We start from the raw sequence: 26,528 nt of genomic DNA on the forward strand, positions 1-26,528 counted from the left end.
TCAGTCAGTGTCCTCTATTCAGGACTTTGGAAAGTGAGACTGTGATCACATTTTTATTCACTTGGGGAGGGTTCTTCAAGTCGTCAGAGATGGGTATGTCTGCTCTGGCTCAGCCGTGTGGCAGCTGTGCAACCCAGCAAATGACTGCAACGTTGTCTAGAAATGTCCCGCTGTCCAGAGCTGGGATGAAAACCCTCCCGGCCTGCCCTAAGACAGCCCTTGGAGTTGCAGAAAGGTGGGCAGCCCACCTCTGGAGCCTGACCAAGTATGTGACCCTATAGGACTGAGTGACTGTGCTACTCACGAGGGACAGACAGTGATGGTTCTGGAATCATAAAAGGGGAGGTGACTCAGTCCCCCCCCCCCCCACCGTCTTTTCTCCTATCCCCCCACAAGCTCAAGGTTAAAAACAAGTGACTCAGAGGCACGGTGGGGGAGTGCTCCGTTACACCTCCTACTAGTGTCCCAGGGCTAAATTTAACCCACAGCTGCAGCCTTTGGAGCTCGGGGAATGCGTTAATTTAGAGGCGAAAGCCCATGTGTGTGGGTTGGGAGGTGGACGGGAGTCCAGAGCAAGGTGGGCATTGAGATTGGCTATGCCTAGTCTCAACCCAACTCCTCAAATCACAAACAGGCTTGCAAGGGCCCAAGGCCAGGCAGGAACACCATAAACCTAAAGTGGACGAAGGACAATGGGCACAGACAGACAGACAGGCAAAGTCCCTGAGCACTATACAGACTGTGAGAAATGCCACTATTTAGACTACAATTCTGAATGTCATTCCCTAGAATACTAAGAATTTGAAGGTCTAAACACCCAGAACAGTAGCATCCTAGGAAACTGGTTTTCCAGCGGCCCCACACCTCTGAGTGCTCCTTGGCGCATGCTGCCCCAGGGTCTCTGGCCCTCAGCAGAGCTGAGCGGAGGCCCTCAGATTCTAGCGCGTCTCCCTCGTTGAATGGGAGGGGAAACTGAGGCTCAATGGAGAAACACCTACCCTTATTGACTTAAGGGGTTTCTTTAAGGAAAGGGAAAGTCTCTGAGCTGGGGCAGAGAGGAAACCCCTTCGCATTTTGAAAGTGGGCGCCAAGGTTTCTAAACAGTGATTGCCAAGGACACATTCACCGAGCAGGAAACTCAAAGGTACTGTAACCAGGAGTAGTCACGTGAGATACGCTCTGTGAGGACAGCTGTGAGCACATAAGCCTGGAAGGCAGGGAGGAAGGAAGAGTCCTGGAAGAGGGGCTCCCTGCTCTGTGGACTTCAGCCCGGGGCCAGAGTTCCCTTCATGCATAGTCTATACTAAGGAACCCAGAGGCAAGGCTTCCCTGGGTTCTGGTGGCAAATAGGGCCGAGAGACTTCCAGTTCTGGAAGGGCCCAGACCCCACCCTCACCCCATGAGCCCCAGCGCTGAGTCAAGGCTGCTCAGGGAGAGGGCCTCTGCCCAGCTGTCCCCTGTGCGTCATGTGCAGGAGGCCAAGTGGCTCCTCTTACAGGGTCCGGGCATCCTCTATATATAGCCCAGCACAGACAGCTGCGCAGTCAGTGCCTGACCCCATAGGACAACAGAGGTGTGCAGAGCGGGCCCTGACACACAGGCTTGCTGCGTTCTAGGGAGCCGCACTATGACGCTGGGCTTGGAGCAGGCTGAGGAGCAGCGGCTGTACCAGCAGACGCTCCTTCAGGACGGCCTCAAGGACATGCTGGACCACGGCAAGTTCCTGGACTGCGTGGTGCGCGTGGGCGAGCGCGAGTTCCCGTGCCACCGCCTGGTACTGGCCGCCTGCAGCCCCTACTTTCGCGCGCGCTTTCTGGCAGAGCCCGATGGCGCGCGAGAGCTGCGCCTGGAGGAGGTGTCGCCCGACGTGGTGTCCCAGGTGCTGCACTACCTGTACACATCGGAGATCGCGCTGGACGAGGCAAGCGTGCAGGACCTCTTCGCCGCGGCGCACCGATTCCAGATCCCGTCCATCTTCACCATTTGCGTGTCGTTCCTTCAGAAGCGCCTGTGCTTGGCCAATTGCCTGGCTGTCTTCCGCCTCGGCCTCCTACTAGACTGCGCGCGCCTGGCGGTGGCAGCGCGCGACTTCATCTGCTCGCGCTTCCCGCTGGTGGCGCGCGACAGCGACTTCCTGGGGCTCTCCGCTGACGAACTGATCGCCATCATCTCCAGCGACGGCCTCAATGTGGAAAAGGAGGAGGCAGTGTTCGAGGCGGTGATGCGCTGGGCCGGCAGCGGCGATGCCGAGGCCCAGGCGGAGCGTCAGCGCGCACTGCCTACCGTCTTTGAGAGCATTCGCTGCCGCCTGCTGCCTCGCGCCTTCCTGGAGAGCCGCGTGGAGCGCCATCCACTTGTGCGCGCCCAGCCCGAGCTGTTGCGCAAGGTGCAGATGGTGAAGGATGCACATGAGGGCCGCCTCACTACACTACGCAAGAAGAAGAAGGAGAAGGGAGAGAAAGCCGTCCAGGCCAAGGAGGCCAACCAGGGTGCAGCAGACGCCAAGGCTGAGGACGATGAGGAACGCGTACTGCCTGGGATCCTCAACGATACCCTACGCTTCGGCATGTTCCTGCAAGACCTCATCTTCATGATCAGCGAGGAGGGTGCAGTGGCCTACGACCCAGCTGCCAACGAATGCTACTGTGCATCTCTGTCCACCCAGATCCCCAAGAACCACGTCAGCCTGGTGACCAAGGAGAACCAGGTCTTCGTGGCCGGTGGCCTCTTCTACAATGAGGACAACAAGGAGGACCCTATGAGTGCTTACTTTCTGCAGGTGATTGGCCAGCCCTGGACTAGTGCTGGGTCTGGATACTAGGAGGCGGCCTTGGAGTGTGGGAGGGGCGTGTGTCTACTTGAGCGCTCTCTTTGGATATACGACCTTTGACTGGCAGCCACTTATTTAAAGGGGGGAGAGTTAGAGGCAGTTTCCAAAGAGCTGTGTAAGTCTGGGTGAGGGGAAAGCCTGGCCCAGTGGTGTGGCTGTGGGACCCTGTGGTCTCGAGCCTTGTCAGGCCTCCACAGTCCTCACAGTTGGAACAGGAGAGGGCCAGCTCCCCCAGGCTGGCTACGGTGTGAAGCGTCTTCTCTCTGGGCCTCTGTACATAGGACACTCACTATTCTCCCTGGTCCATTAAATAATATCAAGTGTCCATTCACACAATTCGGGGTCCTTGTGCCTGTAACCACAGGGTTAGGCAGATGCAGAAGGTGGGGTGGAAAGCTTGTGGATTTTAAGGGGTGGGAAGCCTGGAGCAGAGGGTCACCAAAGAGTCAAGGCCACGGGAGGACCCCATCTTAGAGGGAAAAACTCCTCTCCATGGGATTTGGCTGAGCTGGGCCAGGAGGTTAGTACAGGAGGTTGGTGTGGCTGACCCAAGGATGCTATCTGCCCACAGTTTGACCATTTGGACTCTGAGTGGCTGGGGATGCCGCCACTTCCCTCACCACGCTGCCTCTTCGGCCTGGGGGAGGCTCTCAACGCCATCTACGTGGTCGGTGGCCGGGAGCTCAAGGACAGTGAGGACAGCCTGGACTCAGTCCTGTGCTATGACAGGCTGTAAGTGGGCCGGGTGAGGCTGCCTTGGGGACAGGGTGGTGTGGGGCAGGGCCCTGGGGAGGGCTAGGATCACTGGAGCAGCCAGGAGGCCTGCACAAGTGCACAACCATTGGGTGGAGACCTGAAAATAAATCCGTGAGCAGAGGGGCGGGTAGGCTGGTGCAAAGGCCCAAGACAGCAGGGGAGGGGGCCCAGGGATGCACTGAATGCATTCTAACGTGTGTTGTGAGTGTGGGTGCCGAGAACCAGACTTGATGTAGCCTTGAGCCATGCTCCAGTCCCTCCTGTCCCTCCAGGTCATTCAAGTGGGGTGAATCGGACTCACTGCCCTATGCAGTATATGGTCACGCGGTGCTTTCCCACATGGACCTGGTCTACGTCATTGGCGGCAAAGGCAAGGACAGGTGAGGTTCAGACTGGTGGAGTGGAGCCTCTGTGTGGCTGAGGGGACAGGCAGTTGTCACCGCCTCTCTCTCTCTCTCTCTCCATTCACCCTGTCGGCCCACAGGAAATGTTTAAGCACGATGTGTGTCTATGACCCCAAGAAGTTTGAGTGGAAGGAGCTGGCGCCCATGCAGACAGCCCGCTCACTCTTCGGGGCCACCGTCCATGATGGCCGCATCTTTGTGGCTGCAGGGGTGACAGACACAGGGCTTACCAGCTCCACGGAGGTGTACAGCATTGCAGACAACAAGTAGGTCCCTTTCCCCGCCCCCGCTCCTCTGCAGCTGCTCTCCTGAGTCAGCCCTCTCTGCCCTGCTGAGGGTCATAGACCCAGGTCCTCATGTTGATTTGGGACATTGGCATAGAACTAGTCCCTCTCCTCTGAGGCTTCCCTGCAGGAGAGTCTACAGAAGGGCTCCTAGGGTGAGCGGTGGGTGGGGCGGGGGTAACAGTTTCCTCAATTGGGGATTGCTACCAGGAAATGGGCTGGCTCTGAGGTTGCAGCATTAAGTCAGGAGTTCAGGAGAGAGAAGCCATCTGGACCCATCTAGCAAAGATGGCGGTTAGTGGGTACCCAACACCAAAAGGTGGGCCTCCTAGAGGAAAAGCCATGCTCAGGAGAATGGAGGTTGGTGGATGAAGGGATGTGGGAGGGTTCTGGGGTGGGATAGGTGACAGAGTAAGACCAGTGAAGTGTCTCCTAGGAGTTTAAGCTCCATGGCTCACCGGCTGCCACAGGACAGCAGATTAGAAAATTTCTCAGAGACAGGGGTCTGGTTGCAGCTGTGACAAGGGGTAATAGACTCCTCGGGCTGGGAATGTGTTAGGGAAAGGGCCAAGGAAAGGCAGTGGAGCGAGCGTGGCTTCTGAGGAATGGGGCAGGCAGAGGAGCTGCATTTCCAACAGTCACTGAGCTCAGTGGTGGGGAGGGTGTTGGACGGGAAAGAGGGTGAAATGGATGCTTTCGAGTAAGTCTAAGAGGCCAGTTGTTGGGGGAACCCTGGGGGATAGGCAGCAAGTTGAAGCTCCGTTCAGAAAATGTAGATTCAGGGTACCTGGGGGTGTGCGGGAGAAAGCCAGGGAGCAGACACCAGGAGAACCACCAGGATGTCTTAGAGGAGAAGAATGGAGGGCATTCCAAGGAACAGGGCCATCAGTGGCAGGCAACCACAGCCTGGGCCTGAGTCCAGCAACACTAGGGACTGAGTTCACAGGTATAGGGATATATATATATATGTGTGTGTGTGTGTGTGTGTGTGTGTATACATATATATGTGTGTGTATACATATATATGTATATATATATAGTGGGGCTATCCATTCACTATGCAGGTTAAATGGAATGGCAAAGTGATGGGGAAGGGGAGGAGGGGGACTGGGAAGGGGAGGGAAGTAAAGGTCAGAGTGAATGGGGGCACGGCTGGGATGACCAAGCATTGTAGGCGGTTGAAGGTCTGCAGCCTGGAATTCGGATTTCCCGGGGTGATGGATGCTAGGAAGGTGGGAACAGTGGCTGCTGAAACCCTGGATAACTCTCCTCTCTCCTGTCCCTAGGTGGTCCTCTTTTGAGGCCTTCCCACAGGAGCGCAGCTCGCTCAGCCTGGTCAGCCTAGCTGGCACTCTCTATGCCCTGGGTGGCTTTGCCACTCTGGAGACTGAGTCTGGAGAGCTGGTCCCCACAGAACTCAATGACATATGGAGGTGAGCCCAGCCTCAGGATCTGAGGAGGATCCTGAGTGTCCCAAGGCAGGGTCAGCAAACACAGCTGTTCCACCCTGGCTTCTCACAAGCCCTTGGAGGAGAGTGACATGTGGCCTGCCCTGCTGTGGAGCACCAGTAGGTCACAGGCAGGAGCCAATCCTAAGCTTCAGGCACAGACCCAGAGTCTGTCCTCCCCATTTCCTGGGATGCTTTGTTTAGGAGTGGGAGGTAGCTGGATCCAGGCTCCAAGGGCTGTTTTTTTTCCACACCCCTTCCTGGTGTGGGGAAGAAGGCCATCATCTCAGGGACTTCTTCAGTGTACAGAAGCTTCAGGAGGAGAGACTTGAATTTGGGGACTGGAAGTCTTCCCAGAGGGCAGTGAACTTTGAGGAATGTGGGGACCTTGCGATGGCTTTTCTTGGGAGGGGGCTGCTTTACACTGCCAGGTGTCTTCTTGTGGTGTCTGTCGTGGGGATCCCACTGTTTTGTTTTGTTTTTTGAGACAGGGTTTCTCTGTGTAGTTTTGGTGCCTGTCCTGGATCTCTCTTTGTAGACCAGGCTGGCCTCGAACTCACAGAGATCTGCCTGGCTGTGCCTCCCGAGTGCTGGGATTAAAGGCGTGCGCCACCACCGCCCAGCGAGGATCCCATTTTTAAGCACATGAAAATTGTTTAGAAACAGATATTCTTGGAGGTAGGCCTAGGGCACCAGCTACCCCTCCTTGCAGGGTCCCTGCCTGGCCTCAGTTGATAAAGCTCCCACCCTTGTACCCACTTTCCCTTCCCCTCAGATTCAATGAGGACGAGAAGAAGTGGGAGGGGGTCCTGCGGGAGATCGCCTATGCAGCCGGTGCCACTTTCCTCCCTGTACGCCTCAATGTGCTTCGCCTGACCAAGATGTGACCAGTGCAAGGCCCTAACTGAGCCTCCTTCCTGTCCTGTGGCCTCACAACAAATGCCTTGTGGGATCCAGAGAGGAGCTGGGAGAGGCCAGTATGAGCCAGAGAGGCTACTTCAGTCAGGAAAGTGACGGAAGAGATTTCTCCATGTCTCCTCAAGGACTGAAAAGCTAGGCAGGCATCCCAGGCTGTGTTCTGGCTCTGCCCATGTTGGCTGTGTGTGCCCATTACGTCTCCTAAGGGACTCAGTGTCTGTGCCCACCATATGGGAGTGTCTGTTGTTGGCACCTTCTGGTGTTAACCCAGACCTCCCTTAGGAAGCTCAGGGGCAATAAACTGCCTTCTGAGCATCTAACCCAGGGTCTAGAATTAGCCACCACAAAGAGCCAGTGTCTAGAGGGCTGAAGATTAAGGGCTTGACTATACCAGTGTTGGGCTGTCAACGTGGGTGGCCCTGCCCTCACAGGACACCCCATCATGTCCTGTGAATGGCCCTTCCCCCAAAGCCTGGAACCATCAGCTTAGAGTAGACAAGAAGCCAGTAGAATACCATGGTAGAAAAGTCTTTTATTCTATTGGTCAGGCCCCATGACCTGGGCCTGGGGCCCAGACACAGCTGAGCAGAGCCCAGTTCTCTGCCCTCAACCCCTACTCCAGCTTCTCTTTGTCCTTCCTCTGCTCTTCCTCCAAAGCCAAGGTTCGCTCACGCTCCTTTACCAGCTGGACACCACAGTAGGTAACAAACAAGATGGCCAGTGTGGTCTGGGGGAAGCCTGTTGGAGGAGGAGCCACGCCCCCTGAAGCCTCCCATCCAGAAGACTCTGCATCCTATCCCAAACCCCTGCTGGGTCCCTTGGGTGCTAGGGTGTTGTGTGCGTGTTGGGTAGACCAGAGGTTCCTGTCCTCGTGTGAGATTGGGCACATGCCGTATCCTCTCGCCCTGTCCCTTACCTGTAAGTATGAGGCGTCGGGCCACCAGCTCTGTGAACTCAAGGCTGTTGAGACTCACAAGATTGTACATGATGATAGCCCAGAAGTTTACAGCCCCGCAGAGGGCCCGGACTCTCCGAGACATCTGCTCTGATAGCCGGGCCTGCTGTCCAAGAATGTGTCGACACGAAGAGAGAGGGACATGGTCAGTCATTGTCACTAAGGCCCAGGGGAGCAGTAAGAGCTGAATAATGCAGCCAAGCCTTGCCCACTCAGAAGCCAGGGGACCCAGTTTCCCACTAGGTGAAACTGCCCTGGCGAACAGGAGAGGTTTAGGGAGAAAGTTCTGGACCAGGGAACCAAGCATGCCTGGATGACTCCAGGAAGCAGCAGGGCCGCCACCTCCTTGACCTAGCTGATCCCAGCCACTCCCAGCCCTGGACCTTCCTACCCACCTCGATTTGCGCCAGCGGCCCGCACTCTGCCAGCTTCTGCACCCAGAGCTCAAAATTGAGGCCAAAGCAGTTAAGGACAGACCACAGGTAGACGATGTCACAAGGCCCAAGCCACAGAGTGGTGACAACAAACGTGGCCACGGAGGCAGCCAGCTCTGGGATCACAGCGGAATGATCCCCACCAATGTGGTCATACACATATCTGCAGAAAAGATGGGAGAGGGGGCCTGGAGGAGTGTGGGGACAGACAGAGGACACACAGCAGAGTGGCATGTGGTACATCAACCTCTGGGAATCACCTGTACCTCCTCTGCCCAGCTCCAAACTGTGGAGGGGTGGACTTGGACCTTCATATCTGCAGCTGGGTTTGTCTAGTTCCTAGTTCTGTCTCATCCAGACCCGAGATTTTCAGAACGGTCTGTGCATGACCCAAGGCTCGGTCTCTTCACTCATCTGCTCCTGTCTCTCTCCGGAGGCTCCTTTTCCTGTCCCTACTCATGCCAGCTCCCAGCCCCAACTCAGCGAAGGCTCGTCACCTGGCAGGTGTCAGGCTGTAGGTTGTAGTCAAGTTTCTGGATTCCCCTCATCCCCAACATCACAAGCCACAGGTTCTGTCAGCTCTGCTGGGCCTTGACCCTTGACCCTTGAGCCCCGCTCACCCGCTGTGTCACCGCTGCTGTCCTTCAGGGGCTCCTCTACTGCTCAGGAGCTTCCTAGTCCTGCTTTTGCCTTTTACCCCCGCTCCATTCTCTACAAATGCTTTAAGAGTGCAGCTCATGGGGCTGGAGGAATGTCTCAGCAGTTGAGAGTGTGTACTGCGCCTCCAGAGGACCGGGTTCACTTCCCCTCACCCACAGCAGGCGGCTCACAACTACCCGTGACTTCAGTTCCAGGAGATCCAGTGCCCTCTTCTGGCCTCTGTAGACACCTACCGGTGTGTGGTGCACATACACGTATTCAGGCCCACCCACGTATACATAAAATAATAAATCTTGTTTTAAACTGTGGCTCAGATCCCGTCAGCCCACGATTCGCCCTCCCAATAATAAAGGAAGCTCTTTATGGAATGAAGACACTGTGCAGCCATGTGTCTGTCTCCTGCCTGACTTCATACCCCTCCCCTCATGAGCTGTGCCTGCCAGGCTGGCCCTTCGGGTCTTCAGACACAACTGTTTCACACTTCAGAGTCCATACTTTTCTCTTTCTCTGACCTCGTATAAGCCTGAGTTCAAACATGTTTTCCCAGAGTCCTGCCCAGGCTCCAGTCTAAAGAAACTTCTGTCCTGCAGCACCCTCAATGCCCGGTCCCACTCCTCCCTGAAGCTGATCTTCTGGTTTCCCATGCAGGCCCAGGCTGCCCCAGGACCCTGTACACATTCCCCTTGCAAGTCCTCGGCTCTTCTCCCTGCCTGCAGGTGGAAGCCTCCCACTGCCAGAACTAGCCCTCCTTGGCTTGTGGCAGCACCCACGTGGGAGCCTCCATGCCTGCACACTCTCCTTTGGCTTCCAGGGTTTTACATAGCCACGTCCTCTTCTGCTGACTATGTCTTTTCAAGTCTTTTTCTGGATCTTCTTCAGTCCCTGCCAGAGTCCCTGAGGGCCCAATGTTGCTACCCCTGTCCTCACCTCACTCCCCTCCTTAGGACCCAGGCTCTCTGAGACCTAGTCCAGGAGGCCCTTTGCCCAACTCATAATGCTCAGTGGATGGAAGACCATCGTTCCTCCAGGCTTCTCTTGACTCCAGACTCTCAGGCCTAAACACTTCCCCAAATCTCCACAAGGATGTCAACTAGACATTTCTGTGTGAAATGTCCTGACCAGCTTCCCAGGTCGCAGGCAGGAATTTGGGACTCCCTAGATACTCCCACTAAACATGACCTCCTACCGAGCAGCCAGTTATATCTCTGCTCCCACCATTTCTGGGGCCCGCACAAAGTCCAAAGCTCTCTGTCTGCCACCCAGGCAGCTGGTACAGCCTCCTCACTGCCTCCTGCTTCCTCTGGTCCAGAGCCAATCTCTAAAACAATCAATGGCCCCAGCCAGTTTGACTACCTAGCAGGAAGGCTGGTACCATTCTCCAACTCACTTGCAAAGCCAGTCATTGATGCCACGGTCGAAGTGCCTGTGGGGAGAGCATATGAGCAAGAATTTGCCAGATGCAGAGCTGGGGGCGTGGGGGACAAGCTAAGGAAAGATGGGAGCCGGTGTCTTCACTCACGTTTCCCCGAAGACATAGAGCGCAGTGATGCACTTAGGAGGCTGAGGAGGGTCCAGGTGGTCCAGGCGTGCCACAGTGTTGACAACACCAAAGAGGACCGCTGCCTTCACCCAGTCATACACCAGGTTTGAGTAGGCCAGGCCAGCTGGGGACAGATGACATCACTCTGGGGACCCGTGCACTGGCCACCCCATGTCCTGAGCCTCACCTCCTCCGTGGACAGAGAGGCTTGTTTCTGTCCCACACCTACCCCCATAGAGACAGACCCGCACCTCCCTGGAGGTGAGTGCCAGGCCCCACTGACCCTGAAACCAGCCACACCCCTCAAGTGGCACCTGCAGCTTGGGAGATTAAGGGCTTTATGGGATGCAGCAAATGTGAGTCCTTCACATTTCAAAGCCTTGGTATCCCTGGGTGCTACACGCTTGGGAGTATTTCTGGTGGCCCTGCCTCCATCCCATAGGGGGACCCACCAAGAGCACTGTCTGGGAGGCGGCTGGCAAACTTAAGGTCGCTGGGAATGGTGAGGATATAGAAGAAGTGGAAGAAGATGTCCACAGCCACGATGGCTGCCGCGCTGAGTCCTGCCTGGGCCTGGATGCGCCATAGTTCCCCCTCTGGCCTCACTGGTTCCTGGCTCACCTGGAGGGGTAGAGCCCTGTCTGAGAGAGGGGCCACAAATGGCCTGAGGATGGGGTGCTCACGCTTGGGGAGTTATGTCTGAGACAGGAGCCCTTGTCAGGAAAAGGAGACCCAGCCGTGAGTGCTCTGTGAGTCCATGGCGTTCCCTTACCTGAGCATGGAAGCGGTCGAAGGTCATGATGGGCCCAAAGAAGAAGAAGGGCAGGTAGAAATTGTACTTGAGCAGGTCAGCAAGGGAGTAGCGGCGGTCAGGGTGGGCACAGCTCTCCAGCGCGAAGCTGGTGCAACGAAGCACCGTGAAGCCGCTGCCCCCGTGGAACAGAACGTCTTGAAGATCAAAGGTGCCTGTTACAAACCCACTCTGGAAGAAGACAGCAAGCCTCTGGCTCAATAGTGGGCCCATGCTTCTGGGGAGAGCCCCTTACCAGCCTCCTGTAGGAGCTGGGCCTGATCCTGCCAGGTAAGACCGGCTTTAGCTCAGCAACACAACAGAGCAAGGGTCAGACTGTGGTGCAAGCAGCCGCTTTACTCAAGACAGGTGGAGAAATCGAGGAAATGCTTGGGAATACTCAAGAGACAAGGTCCTTGGGGCCTTATCCTATCCCCTCCATCCCATGTACCTGCCAAGAGATCAGGGGGTCCATCTTGAAGGAGGCCAGGCTGGCCAGACCAAGGGCAAGGCACAGCCAGGGCTGGCCCAAGAGTGAGGCCACATAGAGGCCCACACAGTGGCCGAGAAGTAGCAACAGGTACCATGGGCCCATTGTGTCCACCACAGCCAGGACGCCATACACAGCATACATCCAGGAGCGGAGCTGTGGACACGAGCAGGCCTCAGTTAACCTCCCTGGACCTTGGGGTGGATTTCCCACAGTCTCTGGGGGGGCTAAGGAGAGGCAAGCAGGAAGAGGCTGAGTACCCCAGACCCTGCTCACCTGGGGGGCCGCCATTGTGCAGAGTTTGGCAAACAGCACGTGTCCCGAGAGGGCAAAGACAATGATGTTTCGGAAGTTGGTGAACCACATCACCCACTCGAAGTCAGCCACATCCTGGATAACCCGAGCAGGAGGAAATGAGGTACAGGAGGGCAGTGGGGAGGGGAGGGTAAGGAGCTCCTGCCCCAGGTTCTGAGGACAGACACCTCACCCTGAGGGAGGTGCCCGGGAACACAGGAATGGAGGAGGGGCCTGCTCCTCAAAGCTTTGTCCCTCTGCACTTGGCACACTGCTGATATTCTACCCCCGTTGCCTTGTTCTGGAAGGCAGGTACCAGAGGGCCAACTTGAGCATTTTGTCCTAGAGGACCCATTTCCTAAATGAGCCTGAAGTTCCTGAAGTTTGAAGTTTGAGGCAGAGCCCTCCTTGCTGTGAGGCATGGGAACTAGAATAGAGACTGGGGAAAGACATGGGGTGGGATGTGTCCGGGTATCTGAGAGGCGTGGGAAACCTACCATCTTCCGGCCCAGGTACTCCCAGCCAGGTCGCACAGACTCCCGGAAGGCCTTCCTGTGGGCCCCATCTGAGAACAAAGTGTGACCTCTGAGTAGAGGCCTCGCCATGTGCCTTCCCCAGTCATCCCACCCAGAGGAGAGGGGAGAGTGCCTCAGAGCTGCAGGGCTCTTGGGCAGAAAGCAGTGGCTGAGAGGGATGTGAGCTCTCAGGGCCCAGGACTGGGTGTTCTGCATGTCTGGGTCTAGGTCAGACACTCTCTCTATCCTCTCTTCTCCCCTGGACTCTCTCTGTCTGTCTCTGTCTCTGTCTCTGTCTCTCTCTCTCTCTCTCTCTCTCTCTCTCTGTATGTGTGTGTGTGTGTGTGTGTGTGTGTGTGTGTGTGTGTGTGTGTACCTGAAATGGTGTTCAGGACTATGTCCAAACCCAGGACCTAGAGAATACTCAGGGTCTGCAGCCTCCAAGTTTCTGGTCCTGTTGGTCAGAACTCTGAGGCTTTTTAAGCCCCTGTCCCAGGACCCAACTATTATTACCTTGCGATGCCTCCAGGAGACCTCGGCCAGCATAAGCCAGGGACCCGCTCAGCACCAGGGAGTAGAGGCCGAGCTCAGCTGCAGGCAGTGCTGTCTTGATGCCCATGGCCTGGACAGGACTGGGGGAAAGCATGGGTGAGGGTCCCCAGCCCCCAGCCTTGCCTAGCCTCACCTCGTGAACTCTCTGGGGTGGTGGAGCCCTCTGAGGAGACTCTGCCCCTCTTATCCCTGGGGGACCTTATGTCAGTCACTCTCCCACCCAAGCATCTCCTTCCTTCCTTTGCAGCTGCTGATTCTGTTTCCTTTGAAGGTTCCCCAAAGTCCAGACCTTACACAGCCCACCACCTTCCTCTCCTTCATACCTCTCTGATGGACTTGTCCAAAACTGCTCCTCCCCGACCTTGGGGGTCTTTCCCAGCGGGGAGCCCCTGTCTCTAGTCCACCAGCCAGTTTTCTCATCTCTCAGTGAGCCTCCCTTAGCCCCAGCAAAGCCCTACCCACAAAGTCCCTTCTTCCTGAGATCCTGTGACTTCCCCTCGCACCAGACCTCCAGCCTCAGCTCCAGGCTCTGCCTGACCCCATTCCTCCACCAAGCCCCCGACCGGTAGTTTGTCTTATCCCGGATCTCTGCCTGTGTTCACCCACTGTCCCTCCTGAAGTGCTGTGTAGTCTTGCTGGCTGCTGGCTGGAGGCTGTGCTATTTGAGAACCTGGAGAAGCCCGAGCTAGGCCAGGCAGGGTCAGGCAGGAACTGGGAGGGTGCTGGCTGCTGTCCAAGGTACTGACCGGTATCGGGTGCCCAGGATGAGTCTAGTCCTCCTGCTACCCTGCTGGGCCATCCCTGGGGCCTGGGCCACTCCCTAAGCCCCTCCCACCCTCTTCAACCTTCTGCCCAGTGCTTGTGCAGGTTCAGACCTGGAACTGAGTGAAAGAGGAACACAATGTAATGCCCTTTTGGAGACGGCTAGAGTCACTCCATCTCCCCAACCCATGATCTTCCTTGGCCCTGCAATCAGGGCTCTGAGAGCCCACAACTTGTTATACAGACACAGGGTGTGGGCCAGAAAGGGGCAGGGACCCAGTGAAGCTGTCCAGCCAGCTTCTCTAAAGGGCAGGTGCTCTCGGTGAGCCCCTCCCGAGTCCTGGCTCAGACCAGACCACTTCCAGCCCTGCTCGCCTCGGGCCCTGACCCTCCTGGCCAGCCTCTGCACTGTGGCTTGAGGGCTGAGACACCTCTTCATCAGTAGGGTGGGGGAGGGAAGCATAGGATCAGGTTAGTGGAGCAGGAGAGTGAAACCGGAGCGGATGAAGGGAGAGCACAAAATAGCTGTGTCAGCTGCCTCCCACTCGCCACTTTCCAATTTTAGCTCCCCATGGCCGGTGGGGAGTGTCCCCAGTGAGGCCTCAGCAGGCAGCTGGCCCCCAGCCTGGGGCCCCTCCTGACGGACCCCTGGACCTGTGCTAACCGTGGACCCAGGGTGCCCTGAACCCACACAGGTGCACCTGGAGCGAAGCCCACCTTGGGGCTCTCGGTCTAGGAGAAAGGCTCTGGGGTGGGACCCACAGGCCTCAAGGGCCCCAGAAGGGCTGCACACCCAGCTCGCACTGACCTTGAAGAAGCTGTGAGGGACCCTGGCACACTGCCCACCTCGGGGCTCCGGGGTCCTGCGTCCGACTGTGAGTCTGTCCGGCTGGCTGAGCTGTGGGGCCACAGTGGGGTGTGTCCAGCTCTGGGGTCCCCACCCCCTGGAGGCTAGAGCGGTGAGTGGTGACAGCAAGAGGGGGAAGGGGGAGGAGGAGGTGGCCTTCCTGGAGTGGAGCAGACCGTTTGTGGAGCAGAGCCGAGTGCTGCAGTACTGTTGGCCACAGGGAGCTGCAGGGAGCGGCGGGGAGGATGGGACGGCTAATGGGAGAGGGAAGGGGTTTTTGGAGGTATAGGCTCAGATGGGGCACCTGAACCTCACCTGACCTCCTTCTCCTCAGGCCAGGAAAGCCTGTGTATCTCTTTGTGCTCTGTGCCAGGACCTCTTCTTCCAGGAAGCTCTCCAGGCTCTCTGCAGTAGTAGTCTGCCCTGCCCCCACTACAGTCCCCGGCACCTGTACATTGTGTGTACAATCCTGCAAACTGTGAACTCCGATGTCACCCCTACCTGTGACCTCTAGATTGTCCAGGGCAGGCCCATCTAGTCCCCACTGTGTGTCTTCATCCTGACAAGACCCTGCGATAGATAGGCATTGGTGCTTGGGGGGAGGGGGAGGGCTGGCTTTTCTGATAGAATTGGAACTGGCAAGGACCACAGTGCTGAGAGGCTCCAGTACCCCAGCCTTGTGCTCACACTAAGTTGTTGGGTGGATGAGTGCCATCAGGGTCACCTGGAATGGATAGTGTCCTCTTAATGGCCGGTGAGAAACCCTAATGTAACATCCCTAGGTAACTGAAGTGCCTGCTGGGCAGGGCCCCTAGAGAAGCCCACCCAGTCTTGAGTCTTCCCCTGGGATGAGATCCCCACATTGGGGGAGCTAGATGTGTGGGTCCTGTCTACATAGGCCTGCTCTTGTGCACTAGGGCTTGAGGAAAGATCGGGGAGCTTTGTGATTATTGTCACAGGACTGTCCACCTCCCATCCTCAGCTCAGCTGAGGATAGACAGGGAGAAAGATGTGTCTCCACCCAGCAGGGTCCTGTATAAACTCTGGGAAGTTAGGTCACAAGCTTCCTCCCATGACTGCAGACACATGGACCCAGAGGACACTGCTGGGAGGTTCCACACACCCTCTCCTGAGCCCAACTCAGAAGCCATGGCTCTGGCTGCAGTGGAGGGGCTACCTGGGGATGTGACTGTGGTCCTGATGCTAGGGGATGAGAGCTCCAAAGGGACAGGAGGGGTTGGGCCAGGCTCTGGCTGTCTGGGCAGGCGTGGGTGACACCAGGGTAGCATGTTGTGGCACAATCAGTGGTTATCAGGGATAGTAAATAATAGCCAGGATGCATGCAGAGAAATTCTTTTTAATGTCCCCACAATCCACAAGGACCACTGCCAGCAGGTGGAAGGGAAAACTGAGGAATAAGGTGGACAGTGGTTAGGATCACCTCCAGAAACTTCTGGAAGAGACTGCATCATGGCGAGAACTCAGTCCATCCACCCCAGACAGGTGAGACCACCCTGGGTGGGCCATGCGCTTGGTGTGTTGTATAGCGGTCTCCTGTGAGATGAAACATCCCATCCTTCAGGGAGGCTCCTTACACCGAGGAAGCAAACAACTCAGAAGCTTCAGCAAGTCCTTGAAGCTGACCAGACAACACTAGGTCCCTCCCTCCCCAACTTATGAAAATAGCAAGGACTGCTGAGACACCCTCAAAACCACCAGGATGCCTGGGAGGGACACTCCAACCTGCCAGCTGCCTGTAGGCTGTGCAGTGTGCTCCAGGTTTGCAGCTTCCGTGAGCTGTCACCATGCTGGGGTGGGGTTTGGCGATGCAGCTGTCTGTGAGTCATTCCTGCTCCTCTAAGTGACCCCTCACCCACACTACTAGACACAACCCCAATAGAACGCATTGGTTCACCAAGTTGGACTTTGGTGGTGCCCTCACTTTGGTCCGTTCCCTATCTGGAATGAGTAGACATCTCCCCAGGAAGTGTCACACAACATGGTGCCCTCAGGAGAGGCCAAGAGTGCTGGAGGATTGAAGCCACTGCTTTGGGTCTCCAATTTTTATTTAAGTGAGTACACTATGCATGGGCTCTCTGTGCCCCTGGGGATCCAGTGGCTCCATCCATGTGCACAACTCATTGCCCATAGAGGTGCTACATAGCCAGATGCGGAAGCAGGGCCCATCCTGCAGAGGCCCACTCCTGGTGACCCTGACACTGCAGCATGTAGGGGTGTGGCTTGTGGGAAGGCAAAGGGGTGGAGACTAGGTGAGTCCCTCCACCTGTGCCAGGGGCTGTAGGGTGGGACACTGGCCCAACAAACAATGGACAGGAAGCTCACTGGGCTGAGACCCACAGGACGGAGAGCTACTTCCTGATGCCTCAAGGGTCCCTGGGAAAGTTATGGAGAGGGACCCCGATTTTACCAAACCTCAGAGACTCTTCAACTCAGCCTTTTGTGTGCTGCTTCTTAAGGTAAAAGTGTAGGCCAAGTGTCCTGGATGTGCATGATCATGTGTGCTGGGTGGCATCTGGTGTGATACAGTTATACACACGCTGTGTGGCATGTGAGCGTGATGTGAGCCGTGTATATATATGGAGGCTCCGGGATGGCAGGAAAGACTGCATGTGGCAAGGCTCACTGGCATGTGGAGGGGGTGACAGGAAACTGCCCTATGCTGAGGGCCAGCTGTTGGCTTACTGGGACTCGAGGATGTGAGACAGGGTGCTTTTGGGCACTCCACTGGAGACCACCCTGTCCTGGACAGTGGAGGTTGTTGGGTCAGCCAGACCAAGCTTACAGCCTTGTTCAGCCACTATGTCCCAGAGGGCCCCATAGGGACAGTGGCCCAACCACTTCCATGACGAACTGGATGTGCCCATCAGAGCAGGAACCTGGGCTTCAGACCCATGGCACCTCCTGGGGGTGGCCAGGGCCCTCCCCTACGGTCACCAGCTTCTTTGCTCTTTACTCTTCCAAGGCACCTGCGCCCTCCCTTCTTACCTGGCCCACCTGCTGAGGGATGGAGTGATCATCCTCAGGAGCCACAGGGACAGGTTGTACCCAGGGAGGTACTAATGGAGACAGACCAAGCTGCCCTCCTCCCTACCTGACCTAGTTGAGCGAGCCCTCAAGACCCAAGTCCTTCATCCCTTGACAACCCCACCTTCCCTCAGTGCTTCTGTCTGCTCCCCCCGGGCCTTCTACCTAAAAGCTCTGCTGGGGTTGGGGAGGCCACCTGTCTACAGCCCTCTCTCTACCTGCCCCATCACAACCTCTTCCCTACATCCCTCTGACCGGGTCCATTTCACCCCAGGCCCTTCCCAGGCCTAGCAAGTCAATGACTACTTGATGTTGTGTACAGAAACCTACTGGAGCCTGTCACCCCATCTGGCCTGGGAATTCTTGGTACCCAGGGAGCTCATCTGCCTCACCTCAGCACCTGAGGATGCTGCTCAGGAAGTGTGTATTGACGGAACAGGGAGACTGCAAAGAGTGAGCCTTAGCTGAGTGCTTGCTGTGTGCTAGCTGCTGCTCTACACACACTTAAGTTCTACCTCAGTGAGTGCTGAAGGAGCTACAGTGAGGGACACTGGGAATCTGGTCCACCTCAGCCAGCAGAGGTGGGGGATGGGACCTGGCACAAAGCCCCAAGCAAATTGTTCAAGGTTGCCTGGAGCTTTTATAAACTATACACACTGGCCTTTAAATCCAGTGCCTGCAGGAGCTTGCATATTTTAGGACTGCCCACGCAGTCCAACCTGTAAGATGCTAGCTCACCCCACAGGGTACAAACGGGACTCACTGTAGCACCTGGTGGCAGGATTTGCCCCCTCCCACTCTTCCATAGGCATGGGGTGAGACCAGTCCACGGACACTCGTCCTTGCACAGAGTCATCAGCTGGCTGTCTTATCCTATGAATGGCCCTCTGAACAAGGTTTCTAGCTACTGTTCCATTTCACAGATGAAGACATGGAGGTTGTCGGGTGGGATGCAGACCTGCCTGGCTCCCAGCTAAGGCTCAGTCTGCACAAGCCAGGACTCCTTCCTTCAGCTCAGCCCAGGCTAGGGGTCACAACAGACTGCTGTAGTAGCCAGACAGGGTCCAGTCCTACCTGCATGCCTCTGAGGGAGGCTGGCTGGTCCTTGCCTGCTCACTCCCAGAAGTTCTGCTTAGGCATGGCACCCACATCCCCATGCCCAGGTTCCTCTCAGGGCTCCCTAGTGCCTGAAGAAGGTGACCATGACTCCCCCTCTTCTTATTGACACGTCTCCTCCCAGCAAAGCTTTCCTGTCGACTCTCTTCTCTGCCCACTGCTTGTCATAAGGAGCTGGGGACACACTTCCTCCCCGAGACTCTCAGGACTGTATCCAAATCACCACTTCATCCTAATGGCCTCAGTCAGCTGCATCTTGCTGTGAGATCCGAGTCCTGTTATCCAGGAGGTCCAGGGTGCACTGGGCAGCATGGATTTTTCCACAGACCCTTGAGAATGAGCTGAGCACACAGGGTCTCAGGAAACGCAGGCTTTCCAGGGAGGACATTGCCACAGTGTGTCTTGTACAAGCTATATAATGGTTGTGTTTCATGGGAGGGAGTGTGTCTACCCCTTCTCAGTGCCTCTGCGTGGAGCTGCTTGTGTGCCTGTATATGAACACGTGCGGTTGTTGTGGCTGTGGCTGTGGTATGGCTATGGGTGACCATGAGATAGTTACAGTCACTGAGATGAGGGTGTCCTGGATCCCTCCTCTAGCACCCCTATTCATGTATCAAGACCCACTGCCTCACCTGTCCACCCTACAATCCAGCTCTGCCTGGATCGCCTTTTGACTCTAGCACTTGTACCTCGGGAGTCATTAGGGGTGGAGCTGTGCAACCTTGGGGCAAGCCAGAGCTCTGGGCATTCACTCAGCTGGGGACCCTGGCTTCAGAGTCAGGACCACCAGAATGACTGATGGGCTCAGCTTCTATTTGAAAGTCTGTGACTACAACTGTAAAGCCCTACCTACTGGAGACCAGGTTCCCCCCAGCAGAGGCAGGAACATACTCAACCAGAGCTTTAGTGACTGTGAAAGTAGCCTTGTTATGCCAAGCGCAAGGCTTTGCCCTGGGCATAAGTCCACAGAGAGGCTGGGCACAGCGGAGGGGTGGCCAAGTGGATACAAGGCCCCAAGTGAGGGATTATGGGGAGGTCTGAATGGTTCCAGGTTGACGCCTCCATTAGAAGCGCCAAGTGGCTCATCTATGTGTGGAGAGCCTACAGCAACCCAGGGACAGGATCTGCTGAAAGAAACACTCTGCTGGGGCTGGCCAGCCTCCTCCTTGGCCTGGGCATCCTCAGCCTCAGCCTGCCTGCTGAGCAGATCTGAGCTCAGCTGGTATTCCAAGTGGCTTCAGAGAGGAGTCTCGTGGGCGGAGCCTCTCGTGGGCGGAGCCTCTCGTGGGCGGAGCCTACACCAGTGGGGTCAGTCTTCTAAGGCCCTGCCCTCCAGGAGCTGAGGGAGCAGCCCTGTCCTACTGCTTGCTGGCTTTCTGCTGCCGCAGGGCCTGCAAGAAGACCCCCTTCACCTGGCCCAGGGTCTGGTGGTACATGCGGAAGTCCTCCTCCTTCCCACGCAGGGCACTGCCCAGGGCATCTCTCAGGATTCCGTTCTCTTCCATCTGGATGGCCAGCCTGGACAGAGGGAGATGGGGTTGAATGCACAGAGCCAGCGGATGTTCTGGGGCCCAGGGCCTGGAGAAAAGGCTGGCATGCAGGCTTAGGAGTCCCTTCCATTTGCCCCTTCCTCTCTGGACCCCCAGGAGACATACACCAAATGGATCTTTTTCTGGGCCCACCCACAGTACTGACCCAGAAGCTCCAAGTAGCCTCAACCACATAGATTCCTATCCACCCCTCATTATCCTGTTTTGTTTTTCTCACCCCCCCCCCTGCTTTTTTTTAGATAAGCTCATATGTATCCAAGGCTGGACTCAAGCTCAGTAAGTAGCCAGGGGTAAGCTTGAACTGATGATTCTGCCCCTACCATTGCTAAAGTGTTGGGATTACAGGTGTGTATGACCATGCCCTATGTACACAACACTGGGGACTGAACCCAGGGCTTTGTGAATGCTGTGCCAGCCCTCTACTAACTGGGATACACCCTTGCCCCCTCAGTTCCTCTTTAGCGGGTAACTGCTGGGGAAAGTGGGGGCACAGCCCAGTATTGATACAGGTTCTCTTGGGACCCTGGGGTCATCAGGGAACTGTGGAGCCCCCCAAGCCTAGTCCTAGCAAAACCATCCTTCTGGACAAGTAGAGATCTTGGATGCAAGGGAGAGGGACATGGTCCCTCTGCCCATGAAGCCTCCTTATGGGCGTCTCTACCCTTTCTGGAAGGCTGGGCAGGAAGCACCTGGCGGTCAGCTCCTCTATCTGGGATTCCATGGGCATATCGGAGAGCTGAGTGGAGGACGAGTCTTTCTTGGCGCTCCCAGTTGGGTTGTGCTTGCCGCCGGAGGCAGGTGGCCCTGTGGAGAGGCAGCAGCCACCTTGTGTAGTGAGGCCAGAATTGTACAAGCTCTCCCTCCCTGCCATGCCCACTTCCAGTTTTCCAGCTTATGGAGAGTGGAGACATCACATCTCCTACAGGGTACAGGATAGAGCTGCCTCTCTCTAGAAGGCCTCCCTGATGGCTCTCCACACCCCCAAACCTGGCTCTGCCCTCTGCCGCAGCCCTGGCTCTGCCTGCCTGTGCCAAGGTGGTACTCGCCTGGCTATCCACATTTCTGTCACTTGCTTGCACCAAGAGTAGACAGTGGGACCTTAGTGCTGGCCTCAGGTCTGAGCCCAAGCCTAGGCTGTTACATTTCTGACACACCCCTCTCCTCCAATCCCTCTACTGGTTTCCATTCAGGCTAGCTGCTTTATATTAGGAAGCTATGGGTGACTAGGCTCAGTGGCCAGAGTGCTCAGAGAAAGACAACAAAGCCATTTGTGAACTTGGGTGACATGTCAGGGGATCAAAATATCCTGAGCTAAAAAGGCCTCAGGAAATCCCCAGCCTTAGCAGAACTGGGCTTCACCCCTGCTGTGTGGCCTTGGGTAAACCATGGATGTCTCTGAGCTGGCTTCCCTAGCACTGGAAGGACAGATGATTCTTTGTCTTCAGTGCCTGTGTGACTGGTCACTGAGAACCCCTGTGACTCCTCCTGTCACCCCACTGCCGCTCATCTCCGGTCTCCTTGCTGTTCCTTCCAGCTGAGCGGAGTGGGTTTCCACTGCTGTTTGGTACGTACTAGTCCCTGTGCACTCGACCTCCTCCCTTCCCCTCACCTGTGCCCACCAGCCCTCCAGGGCAGGTGGGAGGGTAGGAGAGCTGTGCTCCCCAATGGGCCAGTGAGCGGCAGGAGCCACATGGGCTCTTCAGATATCTTGTACTGTAAGACAGAAGCTGCCTATGCAAGGAGACGTGGCACCCAAGAAAGGGACTCAGGCCTCCCAGCCATGGAAAATCCACCCGAGTCCTTCTTACAGAAGCCTTAGTGTCACGCTCTCCACTGTGGTTGGCCCAGCAGACCAATTCTGCCTGAGATCAGCTTTGATCAGGGCTCCATTAGGCTCAGTCAAGGGCCAAGCAAAGGCTCTGGAAGGTGGTATACGGAGTAGTGGCCAAGGGCATGCAGGGGTACTGCCATTTCAAGCTAAGGCTCCTAGATGGCTCCCATTGGGCCCCGAGTCTCTGGGAGCCAGGACAGGACATGGGACAAGAAGCCCCCCACAGCAGGGGAAGGCAGAGCTCCCAACACTCACTGATGAAGAGCACAGGAGCCTGCCTGCTCCTAAGGCTGTGGCACCCACCGGGCTCCTACCTGGCTTGCTCTTAGCAGCTTTCTGCGACACCGAGGTCCTGGAGGGCTCCAGGCGCATCTTCTCCAGGTGCTGCTCCAGCAGGACAGCACGCTGCCGCTCCTCCTGCAGCCTCTGCTCGGCTTCCAGCAGCTTGCCGCTGCTCTCCTCCACCCTGACCAAGAGACAAAGCTTCACACCCTGCAGGCAGGTGCTGCCCTGTGCGATTCTAGGATCCCCCAGCGGTGGACACATTGTAGAGGTGGTGGCTCACCTCCCTTGTCTTGATGCTCATGGCAGTAACACCAGAACAGGCATTTCAAACTCTCTGAGGCTTAGGACGCAAACCTGGCAGGTGTCCCACCCCTTTGCTCCCAACTCCTGCCCTCAGAGCATCCACCTCTCTGGTGCATCTAGAATTTTGCTGCTGCTTCTAGAGTTTTCTGCCACAGCATACAGACGCTCAGGAGCAGGTCTCAGCTTCCTATGCTGCTGAATGAGGATTTCATTTAATTTCACTGCCTCCTGTCACACACAGTCGCCTCTCCTCCTCTCAGCCGAGGCGATACTAGGCAGTTTATCTGTTTCTATTGCTACAGTAACACACCCACCACAACACAGCACAAGTTAATAAGCAAAATTAGCACAAAAGTGCTTGAAGACAACACAAAGTCAGTGTCTCATGGCTCTGTGCATCTGAAGCCAGCAGACTCCAGGCACCACAGGTTGAAATCCAAGCGTCAGCTGACCCAGGCTCCTATCTAGAATCCCTGGTGGGGGAGAATCCCCTCCCAAGCCCACCCAGAGCCACCTCCCTGCCTCCTGCTGGCTTCACTCCATCCTCAAAGCTGACTCTGAATTGCTCTGGCCTGATTCAGCCCCACAGCTCCCTTGAATGGCTCCAGGTAGGAAAATTTCTCTGCTTTTATGGGCTGAATGATTACCAAGAGTAATCTGGTTTTAGGGCCCATGACGCACTCACTACAAAGTATTTACAGGAAGAGACACCGTATCCTGCCTTCTATGGGGCATATTTGGATGGCTCTTCAGACACAGAAGCAATGACATATCCTTACTTCCCTGTTTCCCTGGACTTAGTGAGTGTCATATGCTTCTTACATTGCTTTCTTTGCCTGCTGCAAACTGAAGGCCCTTGAAGACCCTGCTATGATTATTTCACATGGAAGCTTGCTCTGTGGGCCTTGCTGTGGCTCCATAAAGCACTTTGAATTTCTGTGGCAATAAAAACTCAGAAGGTCAAGAATCTCTGAGATCTAACCTGAGCAAAAGGTTACAGAAATAGCGGCAGATGAGAGCTGCGGCCGGAAGTCCACAGTGGACAGCAGGGAACTGCAAGATCTTCCTGCATCGGTGAGGAGACAACAAAGAATTGGAAGGGCAACCTGACCGAACACTATACTAGGCTGCCATAAGCAGCAGGCAGCCACGAGGAGCATGTTTCTTGATGTTTATCTTCAAAGGCATGATACACAGTAGCTCAGAGGCCAAAGGAGATGATGGATGGAGGAGTGGGGCTGTGCTCACGCCCCAGCATGGTTGAGCTGAGCTGAGCTGCCCTGCCCGGGACGGTGGCTGTGCCTAGTGCCCACAAGTAGCCATAAAGTCAGTGAGATTAAAACGGGCTCCCCAGCTCCTCAGGCACACCAGCAACACAAGGGTTTTGGAAAGGTCCCTGTGGTTAGTAGGTGCTGCATTGCCTGATACAGACCTAAGCCATCTCCATTGGCTCTGCCGAGCATCCCTACTGTAACCACCCACACAAACACGGCTATTCTACAGGTCATGGGGTTGGTGAAGCCAGGACAGTGCCATGAGAACACAGACAACACAATGACAAGAGTCAAGTCTCTAACCAGCGGCACCAGCAGGCCTGCCTGTTCCTATGCACACGCTAGGACTGAGGTCCTGCCTGTTCCTATGCACACGCTAGGACTGAGGTCCTGCCTGTTCCTATGCACACGCTAGGACTGAGGTCCTGCCTGTTCCTATGCACACGCTAGGACTGAGGTCCTGCCTGTTCCTATGCACACGCTAGAACTGAGGTCCTGCCTGTTCCTATCCACACACGCTAGAACTGAGGTCCTGTCTGTTCATATCTGCACACACTAGAACTGAGGTCCTCCCTGTTCCTATCCGCACACACTAGAACTGAGGTCCTCCCTGTTCCTATCTGCACACACTAGAACTGAGGTCCTCCCTGTTCATATCTGCACACACTAGAACTGAGGTCCTATCTGTTCCTATCCGCACACGCTAGGACTGAGGTCCTGTCTGTTCCTATCCGCACACGCTAGGACTGAGGTCCTCCCTGTTCCTATCTGCACACGCTAGAACTGAGGTCCTGTCTGTTCCTATCTGCACACGCTAGAACTGAGGTCCTGTCTGTTCCTATCCGCACACGCTAGAACTGAGGTCCTGGACAACAGGATAGGGTGAGTAAGGGTCAAGATCTGAAAATGATGCACAGCTTAGTTTGGATGCTGTTAGCAGTAGTAGCAAGATCGTTCTGGTCCCTATCTATGTCAGTAGAGGCTTGCAGTAAGACCAAAGCCCTGCCCTGTGGGGATGTCACCCAGACGGCCTGCTGGCACCAGAAGGTGGCTACAGCCAGCACATCTGAGTAGTGATGGTGTTTGGGGCTGAAACACCATGCTCCAAACTCAGCCTCCCTAAAAACCTACCCATGAGGACTCACATACTTCCTACTGAGCCTATGTGGGGAGAAGGACATGTATGCCCTCCTGTCCACAGCACTTCCGGCCTCTACAGTCATCTAGAGTGGCCTTCACAGGACTTTCTTGTGACACAAGCCCACGTAAGAATGGGGTAGACTCCATTAAGAAACTGAGGCATGTAAGGAAGGTGGAGGCATTACGTGATAGGAAGAGCTACTTTGTGAACAGGGACTGTCTGTGGCTGTACCAATATCCCCAGTGAGGATTCCATATGAGGGCCCACACTGTTCCCGGGGTTGGCAGATCCACTGGGGAACAGCAAAGTACTGGGCCGTGTGTGTGTGTGTGTGTGTGTGTGTGTGTGTGTGTGTGTGTGTAGGATGGGAAAACCCTGAGCTGTTATTGCTGAGCCATCTAGCAAGCTCAAATGAGTTAGTTTCTTGTGATTCAATGATAAGTCACTACAGACTTGCTGTCTTCAAACAGTACAAGAATTCCAGGGAAAGAAAGGAATGCCTTCAATTTAACAGCAGCAGGATTCAAGACAAACAACCCCATTAAAAAGCAGGCAAAAAATCCTATGCCTCCAAGAAGATATATTAATTACCATTAGCACACGAAACATTCAGTACCTGTCATTACTGGGGAAACCAGAACCACACTGAGATACAACTTCAAACCCACTGGGATGGCTACAGTCGGAGCCAAAACACAACCGTCTGGCGTTAGGCGACTCAGCACCACCAACATCAGGACTGTCTGGAAGGCTGTGAGCATGCGGTGGAGGATGAAGACACACAGGTAAAAGTCACCCCCTATTCACAATCTTGAACGTTCCTAGAGGCTGGGGTGTAGCTGCCCACCAAGTTCAAGGCCCTGGGTTCATCTCCAGCACCATAGCAAAGCAAAACAAAATGCCACCTCTGGGTTTGGTGGCACACACCTTTAACTACTGCACTCAGGCAGGGAGAAGGATCTCTATGAATCTGAGGCCAGCATGGTCTACATCACGAACTCTAGGCTATCCAGGACCGCATAGTGAGGCCCTGTCTCAAAAACAGACAGACAAAACAAAAATGTCAAAGTAAAACAAGGACAGAAATAAACATCTTAACACAAGGAAGTATTTGCAAACTAGAAACCAGTAACTCAAATAGAGGAATGTTAAATAAATTAGGGAAGTCATGTGATTAACTCTGCAACTGTGAAAAGAATCCACCTTGAGGAGGAGAGAAGATCCATGGGGTATTAGTCAATGGAATAAGCAGAGATTATGCATAATGTATGGTGCAATTTAAATATTTATAACAAATTAACAATTTAAAAACAAACAAATCCAAGGCTCCTGTCACTCTGCTCATGGAGTGGAAACAGGAATGAGGCTGAATCACGTGAGGACAGAGGGGCTTTCCTTTCCACTCCGATTTTACAGGAATGTGCGTGTTCTGTTAACTGTGGGTTCCACTTACACTCAGACTTAAATAGATAGCTGGTATCGTGGAAAAATGGCAAAGCATGGT

The 26,528-nt window shown here is 55.4% G+C and overlaps 3 protein-coding genes across 6 annotated transcripts in view; 1 reads left to right on the forward strand and 2 right to left on the reverse strand.

The window, feature by feature from the left end:
- The first annotated feature begins 1,627 nt into the window (after positions 1–1,627).
- On the forward strand, positions 1,628–7,103 carry Klhl40 (kelch like family member 40). Its single transcript, XM_059267187.1, has 6 exons — positions 1,628–2,779; positions 3,402–3,562; positions 3,859–3,966; positions 4,071–4,256; positions 5,561–5,707; positions 6,498–7,103. The coding sequence occupies exons 1-6, from the start codon at positions 1,628–1,630 to the stop codon at positions 6,607–6,609; spliced, it is 1,866 nt and encodes a 621-aa protein (XP_059123170.1). The 3' UTR covers positions 6,610–7,103.
- Positions 7,104–7,167: 64 nt separating this feature from the next.
- Positions 7,168–12,937, reverse strand: Hhatl (hedgehog acyltransferase like). The gene is made up of 11 exons (XM_059267189.1): positions 12,832–12,937; positions 12,301–12,368; positions 11,786–11,899; positions 11,471–11,665; positions 11,002–11,211; positions 10,682–10,850; positions 10,209–10,353; positions 10,077–10,112; positions 7,991–8,192; positions 7,557–7,698; positions 7,168–7,378 (listed from the first exon to the last, which is right to left on the reverse strand). Exons 1-11 carry the CDS (start codon positions 12,935–12,937, stop codon positions 7,254–7,256), a joined length of 1,512 nt encoding a protein of 503 aa, XP_059123172.1. The 3' UTR covers positions 7,168–7,253.
- Positions 12,938–19,906: 6,969 nt separating this feature from the next.
- Positions 19,907–26,528, reverse strand: part of Ccdc13 (coiled-coil domain containing 13) — a 38,448-nt gene continuing 31,826 nt past the window's right edge. For 3 of the 4 annotated variants that reach the window (XM_059268947.1, XM_059268946.1, XM_059268943.1), the window contains 3 exons: positions 22,336–22,487; positions 20,852–20,994; positions 19,907–20,158 (listed from right to left, as the gene is read on the reverse strand). In XM_059268947.1, coding sequence (XP_059124930.1) covers positions 19,958–20,158; positions 20,852–20,994; positions 22,336–22,487 — 496 coding nt within the window. In that variant the 3' untranslated portion in view covers positions 19,907–19,957. The remainder of the gene's footprint in view (positions 20,159–20,851; positions 20,995–22,335; positions 22,488–26,528) is intronic. The other variant, XM_059268944.1, reaches the window with a different exon arrangement.

Source organism: Peromyscus eremicus, chromosome 7, assembly GCF_949786415.1.
Source record: "Peromyscus eremicus chromosome 7, PerEre_H2_v1, whole genome shotgun sequence".
Lineage (NCBI taxonomy): Eukaryota > Metazoa > Chordata > Mammalia > Rodentia > Cricetidae > Peromyscus > Peromyscus eremicus.